General features: G+C 37.5%; 1 protein-coding gene across 5 annotated transcripts in view; it reads right to left on the reverse strand.

The window, feature by feature from the left end:
• LRBA (LPS responsive beige-like anchor protein) overlaps nt 1-13070 on the reverse strand; it is a 412475-nt gene that overhangs the window by 359839 nt on the left and 39566 nt on the right. For all 5 annotated transcript variants that reach the window (XM_054203497.1, XM_054203494.1, XM_054203495.1 and 2 more), the window contains exons 3-7: nt 6964-7195; nt 6746-6846; nt 4445-4540; nt 1024-1145; nt 794-920 (exon numbers count right to left, since the gene is read on the reverse strand). In XM_054203497.1, coding sequence (XP_054059472.1) covers nt 794-920; nt 1024-1145; nt 4445-4540; nt 6746-6846; nt 6964-7195 — 678 coding nt within the window. The remainder of the gene's footprint in view (nt 1-793; nt 921-1023; nt 1146-4444; nt 4541-6745; nt 6847-6963; nt 7196-13070) is intronic.

Here is a 13070-nt window from a genome sequence, read left to right on the forward strand (position 1 = left end):
GAAATTCCTGAGGAGGCCTGTTCTCCCACAAAATGTTTACACCAGTTGCTCCAGAAACATTAGCAGAATATCTAATTGAAAAGGAAACATTTTCAACTTAGCATAATACTACTTAATAGGCAAGCAAGCCTTGAATATCAATAATATAATCAACTCATATTTTATTTCTTACATTTAAAAAGATACATAAAGCACCAAATGCAAGGAGACTATTTTCTGGACAACCTGAATGAACATAAAGTATAACATTCATTCAACAATTAATCTGTTGTTCTCCCACTTGTAAGAAGACCAAACTCCTATTAATGGTCCTAGCTTGATTAGGAAAACAAAACATGGGTTAGTAACCATGATTTCTTAAAATAACACTGCATTTGCCCACATTGAGTAAGTAACGACATAAAGAGAAGCCTTAGCAAAACCCTTTAGGAAAAGGAGACAAGAATGTCCGAAGGTGGGAGAAAACACAGTATAAACAGAGAAGGGAAAAAAAAATCACAAACCTTGTAATGTTCAAGCTGTGTATATGTAACGTGAGTTCTCTGAGAACTCACGCAAGTCTCACAAATTGATAAAACTTCTGGTAAACTGCATTTTCTAGATCTTTCTTACACTTTTCATAAGTAAAATTAAAAAGAAATAAAAAAATCAGAATATAAATTTGTTTTGCTCGTTCCAGAGCAACTGTTCTTATAACAGAAAGATGAGGCTAATCAATAGCTACAACATTCTCCCTAGGCTACATTTTTAAATTCATGAAACCTGTTTGAAAGATTTTATTATTTTTACTCACCTTTTGTGGCTTGAAATCAAATTTTACGCAATGCTGGAAACCCTTTCCCTTTGATTTTATGGACGTTACAACCAAGCAGCCTCCAACAAAATGAGCAGAATAACCAAGTCCTTTGTTTGTTCGAAAACTAAAAATGAAAACAAAATCAGCACATACACACTTGGAAGCAGAAATCATTGAACAATTAATAGAAAGTAAACATCAGAAATACGGTTTTACATAATACTCACCAATATAAGTAAGGCTTATCCTTATCCACATTTATATTATTTACCGGATCCATTCTTAGCCAAGTATGGAAAGTAAACCCATTCTGGTACGGCCACTTGGCTATAGGAGGTAAGGCAATAGCCTAAAGAAAGCAAAAAGTTACTCACGTAGAAAGATCAACATTCACAATGGTAAGAGTACACAGCTTAAGAGACACACTACAAATGCATACTGGTATACAGTATATACACACTACAAACACATACACTACAAACGCGTACAATTTCTCTATACTAAAAAAAAAAAACTGGCCTAACTTACGTGCTTTTTGTACTCCATTGTTAAAATACTTAATTAGACTAAGTATTTAAAAACCTGTCTTTATATCTCAATGAAGATTACTATTAGTAATTTACACTTCAAAAATTAAATGCTTTAGTGGGAGCCTTACAGTACAAAAACTCCTCAAAATACATATTTAATTTGATTTTGTTTTGTGGTAACCTGATAAAATAATCAGACTTACAAACTTATTTCCACATAATGTTGGTATTCAGGAAAATAACTAATTATGAAACAAAGCTGGCCACAAAAAGAAAATCATATACATTTCACTTAACAGATTCTTTTCTCTCTTGAAATTCATGTCTTCCAGTTCGAATATGACAGACATAGAAACTTCCTTAAAAGAAAGGTAATGCAATCCCCACCAGCCTAAATCTTCATATCAAACACTGTGTTTATGTTAGCTCAAAATCTCTTAAGCTATAAACCGTGTGGTGGGGCCATTTATTTCAAACGGTTGGGTTTTATTGTGTGGGGTTTTTTGTTTGGTTGGGCTGTTTTTTAACATTACTATTAACTTTCCCCTGTTTTGCTCCACCTATTTGCAATACGCAGCTCAACTAAGACTGCCATAACCTCTGATCAAAGATGCTGTTCAGATGATCAATACCAATGAACAAAAAACATCAAAGAACTTGAGTGTCGCCAGACTCCTTATTATGATCCCACGCTCCATTCAGCTCGCCCTGTCCAAACAAAACGCTATAAATCCTTCTCTATAGCAGCTAACTAATCAGTCTGCATGTCTTTGAGCCCAACTTTCAGGAATTGGTGGCACTGTCGTTTGGTTTAACTCATAACGGATCTTGGAGTAATTATATTAAACACTTAATTTCTAAGACTTCTTAATTGAAAATATATGAGAATATTCACATTAGGGTTACTGAGGCACCCCAATATCACATACAGTTCAAGCATTCAACACAATTACTAGAAGTTAAATACAAAAACAGTACACAGATAGCCAAAAGGAACAAAAGCACGTCTGTCTATTGCCAAACTCTGTTGCATATGATAAACATATAATTACAGAAGCATTTTTCTACCAGTCTGCATTTTTCATTCTCAAGTTTTCATTCCAAAAAAATTCATTATGTCATCAAGTGGGTGAAATTTAATCTCAAGCCACCAAGGCAGAAAGGTAATGGGGTTTATGCGAAGAAAACTGGAAAGAGTCATCTGATAAATCTTATTCAAATCTTATTCTCAACTAAGCATGAAATTTTGAACAAACTATTTCATCCTACAATTTTAGGAGCAAAAGTGTTGATATACTTAAAAACTCCTACAGAAGATTCTGAACAGCATTTTCCAACTACTTGTTTAGTTTCAAATTCTTTTTCAAGTGAACACGACGTAACTTAAAAATGTATCAGTCACCCGAACAATTAGAAAAAGACTAATCAGTGTTAAATTCAATCCTCTTTCAGTATTATTCAGCCTACACGCGTCTAGGATCCCTGTCTTCTCAGAGAATTCTTATAAGCAATATATGCTATTCACATCATCTGATCATTGAAAGAACTAACAAATGGTGCAAGTACAGTCACTTCTAGTTCGACACCTCCTGCGGTTTCACTAGTAAAGGTTTCTAGATGTAAGGCTGTATTGGGTTGGCACAGCAAGGCTTTGGTAGTGGAGGGACTACAGGGGCTGCTTCTTGTGAGAAGATGCCAGAAATTTCCCCCACATCCAAGATAGCTAGCTCCAAGGTGGACCCACCACTGGCCAAAGCTGAGCCAATCAGCAATGGTGATAGTTCCTCCACGATAACATATTTAAGAAGGTGAGGGGAAAAGGAAATGCTGCACACCAGCACAGCAGACAGATGAGAGGAGTGAGAATATGTGAGAGAACAACTCTGCAGACACCAAAGTCAGTCAAGGAGGAGGAGGAACAGTTCCAGGAACCAGAGCAGAGATTGCCCTGCAGCCTGCGGTGAAGACCACGGTGAGGCAGGCTGTCCCCCTGCAGCCCATGGAGGTTAACGGTGGAGCAGAGATCCACCTGCAGCCCATGGAGGACCCCACGCCAGAGCAGGAGGATGCACTCGAAGGAGGCTGTGACCCCATGGAAAGCCCATGCTGGAGCAGGCTCCTGGCACGACTTGAGACCCTGTGGGAGACCCACACTGGAGCAGTCTGTTCGTGAAGGACTGCACCCCATGGAAGGGACCCACGCTGGAGCAGTTAATGAAGAACTGCAGTCTGTGGGAAGGACCCACTTTGAAGTTCATGGAGGACTGTCTCCCATGGGAGGGACCCCACCCCTGCTGGAGCAGGGGAAGAGCGTGAGGAGGAAGGAGCAGCAAAGAGAACGTGTGATGAATTGACCGCAAGCCTCATCCGCCATCCCCCTGTGCCGCTCAGTGGCAGGACGCAGAGAAATTGGGAGTGGAGTTCAGCCCAGGAAGAAGGGAGGCATTGGGGAAAGGTGTTTTAAGATTTGTTTTTATTTCTCATTACCCTACTCTGATTTGATTGGTAATAAATTAAATTAATTTCCCGAAGTCAAGTCTGTTTGGCTTTTGATGGTAATTGGTGGGCGATCTCCCTGTCCTTATCTCCGCCCGTAAGTCTTGTATTGTATTTTCTCTCCCCTGTCCAGCTGAGGAGAGGAGTGATAGAGTGGCCTGGTGGGCACCTGGTGTCCAGCCAATGTCACGCCACCACAAAGCCACTCTAACACACACTGGATACTAACACAAACTCCATTTCCACAGAAACATGGGAGTGAAAAGCAGGTAGATTCTCCTTCCGTTCTCCTTCCAACAAGATTTAACTGAACCAGTGTAAAAAAAAAACAAAAAACAAACACACAAACAAAAAACCAACCACCTATAAACCAAAAAAAAGCCTCATGTATATTGATTTTTTTTTTGTAATAGTATTTGTCCTTCTAGAGTGATAATGCACATTTATTATAAGCACGATCTATTTAGGCAGGATGTAGGTGTCAGGCAGAGAAAAAAATTTGCTTAAAACTCTAGGTCTACGACAATGACAGATAAGACAGAAGAACACCACAAATTAAAATAACCAACGGCTGTAATAGAACAACAAATGAACAAACAAGAGACTTAAAATATCTACGTACTGCAGCACTTTTTCCTGGAAAGTTGAAGAAGGCATCAGGTCCATACTTCTGAGGCATGTGTTTTAACACAGACAATAACTTCCCAGCATGTGGTGGCTGACAAAGAGAATTATTACATTTGTAAATAAATAAAACACACCTATAAGAAAGAAAAGACTATACACACAAAAAATGAATTTTGACACATTTTAAAGCTTTGCACATGGTTGAGTAATACTCTGCTAAGACATTTAGCACTTTCAATAAACAACATTAACAAAGAGTCATGGATACCTTCACACAACACGCAGTAGGTGCCCTGCAGTACAATTAATTGGATAACTAAAATAAGGACACAAAGGCCAGAGCCACCTTCAACCAGCATAAACTAAACTGACTCTGAATATTAGTTCCTCCCTCTATCCATTCATTCCCGTCAGCACTACTGTTTGTGTGGATTTGCAGTGAGATAAAGAAAATTAACTGATCCAGCTGGAAACTAACTTAGGAAAAACAAATGCAAATCAATTTTAAGTTAAAGAAGTCTTGGATTGTGGCTGCGTGAAACCTGTGCCAGCAACAAGGGAGATGGGAATACCAGCAGACAGGACTATTTTCATCATATACTAGTCATATACTACATTAAAGTGTCTTGGTTACATATATCCCTTCATGTAAGTCCACAGAGAAAGATTCAAGTCTCAAGGGCAGTTTGGAGCACCAAAACTGACTGCTCAGTTAGTGTGAATACTTAACACGTCCCCACCACCACCCTAATTCTGCTGTGATTTTGTTGTAATACTCAGCAACTATAAACTCCAAATCAAGTATATGAGCTCACAACAGAAGCACAGCAAATACAGGCCACAGTGACAGCACAATTTTGTGCGTCTTCTTTTACCACTTCATAACTTTCCAGTAGATCTATTTTTAAACTATGATTTAAACCATGATTTTACACTTTTCCCCTTTCTCCCCTCTTGTAAGCAGCCACCCTCTGAAAACTAAGCATTGCGTATTGGTATTTCAAATGTACCGCAATTGTAGTCATATAAACAGTGCTCCCTGAATTTGAATTAAAATTGAGGAGAAAACACTGAGAACTGCTTAGATGTCTTCAGCACTACGGAATTCAACTAGGTAATTTGTATTGTAGCCAAATACTTTGTATCTTTACAGCACTGCTGATTTTAAGATTTATAGAGTCGTGCAACTCCTTAGCAATACAACTGTGGCATTTTTCTCTTCCTTTCCTCTATATTTAGCCTTTAATAAAGAAAGGAAATTAAATGCAAATAGCAGAGAGACAGGAAATGAAAAAGTTAATGTTACAGAGACAACTTTAATTCATCTATGGTTAAATATACTCTGTATGTTCAATTATTAAGTTTAAACCCGCTATTGAGTTTAGAGCATTTTTGTTTGTGCAAGTTAAGATCTCCAAAGTTATTTATTTCAAAGAGTGTTTTAAAATTTGCTATATTATTTGTGCACACTGGCTTTTATATCGAATACATTTTTTTAAATTATTTGAAGTTGACAGAGACACTGCGCTACCTCTTCTCTACACCAGGCAGAGTATTTAGAGATAACAGGAGCCGAATTAAAATTCAAAGCAGGTAAAACAACTGTTAAAATAGTTCCCAATTCCTGCAAAATAACAATTTTGTGTTAAAGAAAATTTGATCTGGTGGCCTCTACAACATGCATAATATTTTTGCTTTAGGGAAGGAAGTTCTCAAGAGTAAATGGAGACGCTGTTCTCCTTTTCTAGTTCACACAGGAACAGGAGAAAACATGATACAATTTTTCAGCTGGAGTTTATTTCCTTCATTTCAATTTCTGCCACAAATTCTCACTTCCCTCACTAGATAGATTTTTTTCAATCTTCAGGCAAAGAAGCACAACATGAAAAATTGAACTCCCTATGTAGATTATTTTATTCATTTCTCTCTTTTGTCTTCTAAAAAATTTTCATCCTTTTCCCTGCAATTTCACATACCTGGAATCACAAAAATAAAAACACGCGCATAAAAATACTTGCTTAGATTCACCATATTATTCCCAGGTGTTCAAAAAGACCAATCCAGTCCACAGATCCAAGAGGAAATTTAATTTCAGCACTATTCTACTCTCTGTATTTTAACTGCTTAAAGTTCGTATTATATCAACGAAAAGATTCATTGATATAATACCAGAAAGTATTCTGTATTTCTTGGTACCTTTATTATAAAGGTTATCAAACAGCCTTTTAACTTGTAAACGTTAGGAAAAATATAGGCAACACTACAAAAATGGTTTGAGTTTTGTGTTTTCTTTTACCCATCTCCCTTTTTCTCCTTGAAGCTTGCTGAAGAATAACTTTAGCTCTCGAACTGTCAGGTTATAGCTAGCCAACACGCCCAGCATATCCACTAAGAGATCTGAAAAGGAAAAGAACAGCAATATAAACATTTAATAAAATGCAATGTCAAATTTCTATCACTTAATTAACAAATGTTTCCATGGGATTTTGAGTCATACGCTGGGTGAAACTGTACCTGCAATCATGTTGTCAGCTCTATCAATCCTCTTGAGCACTTGTTCAACAAGGCCCACTTCTGTGCATGCTTGCAGATTGCGTATACTTTTCTTCAAGATTGCTGTAAACATGCTCCACACCTCAGCCTGGCAGGTGACATCACACTTGTCCAGCAACTCTACCATGCAGGTGATACCCTCTACTTCTTGGATTATAAAGTTCATTTCCAAGTCAAATTGGCCCCCAACAAGCTTGCAGACAAAAGATTAAAAAAAAACAAAACCCTTAAGACAGCTGTATCGAAGTATCATTCCATGTTTAAAGTTATTCATTCTGCAAGAAGCAAGCTATCAAAGACGTAAACTAAAAAACCAATAATGAGACCAATACCAATACACCAAGTCTTATTCTTCCTCCGTTTCAAGTTGTGTAGAGTAACTTCAATAAAGGTGCTCCTAAGGTGTCACCTACTACCAAACAATTGGTGCAGATGAATATTTGGATAGTTGAAGATACAGATGTCTTGACCTGCCCCACACAGCTGAAAAGTGAAGAGACCAAGTGAGTGTTCCAAAACAGGCGAGAGGCGAGCCATCTAAGATACTTTAAATGGCCTGGAATGGCCCTAAAAGCCTTCCTTCACGTGTGCTTAACACGCCTCAAACAAGAGGGCAATTCTAGCCAAAAGGAGGTGATGCACATCAGAAATATTGCCACTTCTAGAGTCATTCCTGAGATGCTGAATAAAGCTGGTTAAGTATTAACTGCCAGTTTCATTAGTAGCCACAGGTACTAAAAGGAAGCAAAGGCTTGCTACATTTGCATGAACGAGAAGTTTGAAGCCTTTGACTGTGCTTTGGCTAAGGCATTTAATTCCTGTAATATTTCAGGTCTCCTAGATGCAGGCTTTGTTTCAACATAGACTGAGTAACTAACCACTTATGCACATGCCAAGGAGGTGGAGGGAGGGAAGAAAATAACCTACTTCATTCTCACTTGTGTACTCAATAAATAAAAATTACAGTTGAAGGCAAGATGGATTGTACTAACCTAACTCCTCTACCCCAGTTCCCCACCCTCCACTTTTTAAACTTCTCTTAGACTTTAGAACTGTATCAAACTCCACGCTTACTATGCTTGCCAAAATACCCATTATATATCAAAATGGCAAGTCAGATAGCATTGGCTCAAATGATCAAAATGAACTCACAAGAAGTACTTCAGCTTGTTGTCACTTCTACAAGATTGTCTAATAAAAGACATTGTTTCTGTCCTACATGGTGTTCCTTTCAAGGGCTTTGACCATTACCAGCTTCGGTACTGTCACTTGCTGAAGTCATACCAAGTCGAAACTGCCCCAAAATATATATACTAACTTGCTTCCGTATTAGCTGCGACAGCTTCTCTCAGCTAGTCAGGATCTGAAGATAAACTTGCCCAACGGAACAGAATATACGCTCTTCATTAACTACTGAAATTATCATACGTTTTCCTCAAGTGTCTAAATCTTGTCACTTTGAAGAAGCAATCTTTGGTCTTCTGGGCATAAATCAGTAATGCCAAACACCACAAGAAGCAGAGAAAGTTACTGCTTTTATGACAGAATAGACAATGTCGCATGGCAACAATTTCTAAACAGTAATTTACACTTTTCCATTTTCTCCCCTCTTGGTCATGAAAAATAATTATGCAATTTACTATCAGATGCTTCCTTGATATCTAGGGAAAACGCAGGAACTGAATGGGGAGACTTGAATTATATTCCCAGCTTCTCTATATCAACTCACGCTGTCAACTCAAACAAATCTATCAAGTTATTATCATTCTCCAAGCCTCAGTTTTCCCCTTCCATAAGACGGAGCAGAGGCCTACCTCAAGAAAGCTCTGTAAAGGTAGAATTCAAGGGAGAACACCGAGCAGAATGGATTAACGCAGAATTATCACAAAACAAATGCAAAGAAGAAAGTACAAACCGCCCCCCTTAAAAAAAGAACCCTGAACAAAACATCTGAAAACATAAAATACATAACCAATGTTACTCTTTATTTACACTAAATTTATCGTCATCTACAAAACTGAGGTATTCCTCAAGAAGCCACTCTCTTTCTCACCATCAAGTTAAGAGATAAAGAAAATACCGCATTCCGTATACAGACAGAATAGCTGAAGGTTACATTCTAGCAACAAAACACCTGCTAATTTTTAACAAGAAATTCAACTCTTTACACATTTGGTTTTAACTATCAGCCAACCATCAATTATCACACCAAAACCATATACGGCAACTAGAGATGACCTTACCTTCACCCTATAGTCTACACCACCAATCTTTCATTTTTGGCTAGATACACTATTATCAGTAACCACCCATCCAGGAAGCTGTCAAATTAGGTTTCCAATCTAATCTGCAAACATAAGCATTTCAGCAAGTACATTCTAGAAATAATATGCTATGGTAGAAATAATTACCATTTTAACATTTCCTTCAGGGAAGTGAGGACAAAAAAAGCTGACAGAGAAAGCAATATACCAAAGGCACAGTGCAGTTGATGTACTATATGTATGCATACCCATTAGATACACATAAGCACACACACACCCCACAGTATTTCATATTAACCCTTTCTAATGGTGATTTGAAACTGATCAACCTTCAAAACACAAATTTGTTTCCAATGACAGGGATCATAATCCGGGTCCATGCATTGGCTAGTTATTATCTGAGCTGCAGTAATGGCTGTGCACAGCAAAATGTAATCTTCCCAAATGTCACAGTAAGTTATGAATATCTGAGCAGCTTAATGCACCTTACTAGCCATGAAGTGTGAGAATGTAATCTTATTACCTTTTTTATGGTTGTATTTTTTTGAATAATGTAGCCTTTGAACTGATGTATAGTCTTTCCTTGCACTTTAGCATGATTTGGTCTCCTATGTCGCACAGTACATTTTTCAAAATTCTCCAATTCAACGTATTTTAAGTCCTATGCTGAGCTGCATAAACAATCTTTATAGCAACCTACAGGGTGGCATAACGTTTTCTTTCTTCAGCATGTAAGTATAAGCTTACAGGAATGGTTTCAAAGTGCAGTATTCAAAGCATTCAAATACATCCTCACAAATTTGACATTTTGCCAGTTCTATTTACCTTCGAAAAATATATAAACTAAACCAATAGCTTAAGCTTTTTTGTAAAGTGTTTCTACATTTAGCTGATTGAGAACAGGGAGAGTTCTTTACAGCAATTTTTAACTACACACTCAGAGTGTGATTATTTTTTTTCCCCCCTTAGAGAACCAAACCATTGAGAAGCCGACATAATAGCACTAATTTAAAGTATAAAATAGCAGTACATCACTTCTAAATAGAAACAAAAAGCCAATTTAAACAGATGAAACCTCTCTTTGCAATGCAACTTTCACCTAACATAAAATGGAGAAGTGATCCAAGATATAAAAGAGATGGCGGACTCTTTGGGTGAGCAAGTAGTAAACTACAGTATGCAGAAAATAGCTCAGAATAAACACAGCCAAGCTCCACTTTCCCGAGAGATCACGATCTAGATCATGAATCTAATTTAAAGTAATTTCTCCCAGTGGCAGATACGAAATATTTCAAAAGCTTGTAAGAAAATGTCAGGAAAAGTATTTTAATGAACTGTAACAGAAAAAAAAGAAGCCAAGTCAAGGACCACAATCAGCATTGCTCCTGAAAAGACAAACTGGTTATACTTGGGAGAACCACAGGGATGGATCTCCACAGTTTTAGCTCGAATCTCCAAAAGAGGCTTCCCTTCTACACAGCTTTCTTATCCTTCTCATTACGAGACAACCCACATATCAAGAAAAACGTACTTGTTTTGTTCCCTAAAGCTAGGATGAAAGAACTATTAAGCAAGCAAACTGGGACCTCTCTTTTCCTCCAGATGTTGATTTTGTAAACTCAGAATTGTTTCTTTAGTATGTCCAAAACAAGTATGGACAATGCCTATACAATGGAAAATGCCTATCTCATGAAAAAAAAAATGCAGTCAAATAGGCCAATTCTATCTCAGTAAAATTTTAAAAGTTTATGCTTAAGAAGAACCTGCAAAGCTGTGCGTACAAAGCTGATAACTGCCCAAAATCTTCTATTCATAAGAGTAAGGTACTTGCACAAGATAAGCATCAAGAAAAATCTGCTGAAGCTAAACCAGTTGCCATTTCAACAATTAAAGGTTCGATACACACCCTACATTTTACCTCTGTTGACAAAATAGCTCTGTTATCCAAAATGGTCCTGTTCTTAATGCAGTTTTACACCAGGTCAGTTGATCCAAGGCTAAAAAAAAAAAGACAAGTAACCAACGAAAAAAAAACACCCCCACGTTTTTCATCCCTTGATGATGAAATCTGAATGCTGCTTCTGGAGGACACAAACACAAAAAAGATGGATTCATTTTAGCCATTATTCTTCTGAGTAACAATAAACATAATATTCTTTGCCTACATTTACTCTTATCTTACACCAAAGTAATAACCCTGGACTCCATCCCCTTTCACTTATTCAAGAACTCAAAACAAATGCATTGATCATCAAAAGTAGATGCCAAAGACTAGTATAAGAACTAAAATCTCTCTAGGGCAGGGATCTCGTAGGATCATGAGTGATCCCATGCCAGTCAAATCTTCTGACAGCACAAAATAAACAGAAAAAGTCAAAACCCTGGTACATATCCTGGGAGGCATAAAAACATGGTTCTTATTTGGAAAGGCCTCTACAGATCAGAATAAGAAAGAGGTGGGGAAAAAGAATAACTCGTATGTACTAATTTGCAGCAACCCATTCTCTGCCCCTCACCCCCCACTTTTCCATGCAGTCTTTTCTATCACTAACACAACACTTGGAGGTGAGAACATACTAAAATACGAGTCCTAAGAAGAGATTTGGTAGGAAAGCCTGTCAATAGTTTGGATAAGTATATCAAATAGTGACATTAGCATGAATGTCAAGTCAGCGAAATCACGACAAACAGGGCTCAGGCCCAGAAAGGTTATAGGGAGTCAAGGAAGGGACCGAAAAAGCCTGGATGTCAACCTTTTTTTTTCTTCAATATATTGCCACTATATCAACCATAATGCAACCAGAAAAACTAGACAAAGAACTGTGGGAAGACCCACTGATGAAAGGCAAGGTCATAACCTTCCAGCAAGATGCAGATGATTTAAAGCCATTTGCTACCTTAGCAATAGCTCAAAGTTTAAAGTGATGTGAGACCATGAATATGCAAGCAACCGGTGACTCTTTCAAAACGGAAAGATTCTATTCCAGCCTCTTCTGTAAGCATCCTCTTTAACCTTGCTCTAACTTTGCATTTGCTCTCTTCCATCTTTTAAAAAAACAAAACAAAACAAAAAACAACCAACCCACAAAAACAACCTAACCCAAAAAACCCTAAAACAATCAGACAAAGAGCAAACACGTATTTCTTGAGCAGAAACCCACAAACTTTTCCTCCTGATATTTCAGCCTGAAGTCACCAGTTTCCCCCCCATCCAACACCACCCAACAGTTAAATTACAAAAAAAAATTTAAATACTATGTAGTACTTATCTCTTCTGCTTTCTAAGGGAAAAAGGATGGTAAAATAGAAACATTTTTAAAAGTACATATTCTTCTTAATTAGCTGCTTTTCCTCCTGTTGACAAGTTCCTAACAAAGCCTACACTGTCATTTAGCTGGCAAATAAGAAAGGTCTATTTTAAGCCAGTTGTATCAATAGTGGCTTTGCACAACAACATTGCACCCCCTTTAACCCTGATGATTCCATATGATACTGCTCAATACTGTTTTAACTATGATAAAAGCTGGATCATTCAGGAAAAATCATTCCCATTGCTTCCTTTCATAGTGATACAACATGAATGCTCTGTAATAAAATAAAGTGTCTTTTAAGTCTGTCTCTCGTTTGGAAAACTGCCTAAAAGTAAATTTAACAAGCACCCACAAGGTGTTAAGAGTCTACTACTGCCACCTAATGTTGTATTTGAAACTGTTAGCCCAGCATTACACGTTTTTAATACAGCGTCTCAGCGTGGTATAATTCTCTTCCTCTCCAAGACAGCTTTATATCAGCAGCTTATACCTC

Source organism: Rissa tridactyla, chromosome 5 (genome assembly GCF_028500815.1).
Source record: "Rissa tridactyla isolate bRisTri1 chromosome 5, bRisTri1.patW.cur.20221130, whole genome shotgun sequence".
In the NCBI taxonomy this organism is placed as follows: Eukaryota; Metazoa; Chordata; class Aves; order Charadriiformes; family Laridae; genus Rissa; species Rissa tridactyla.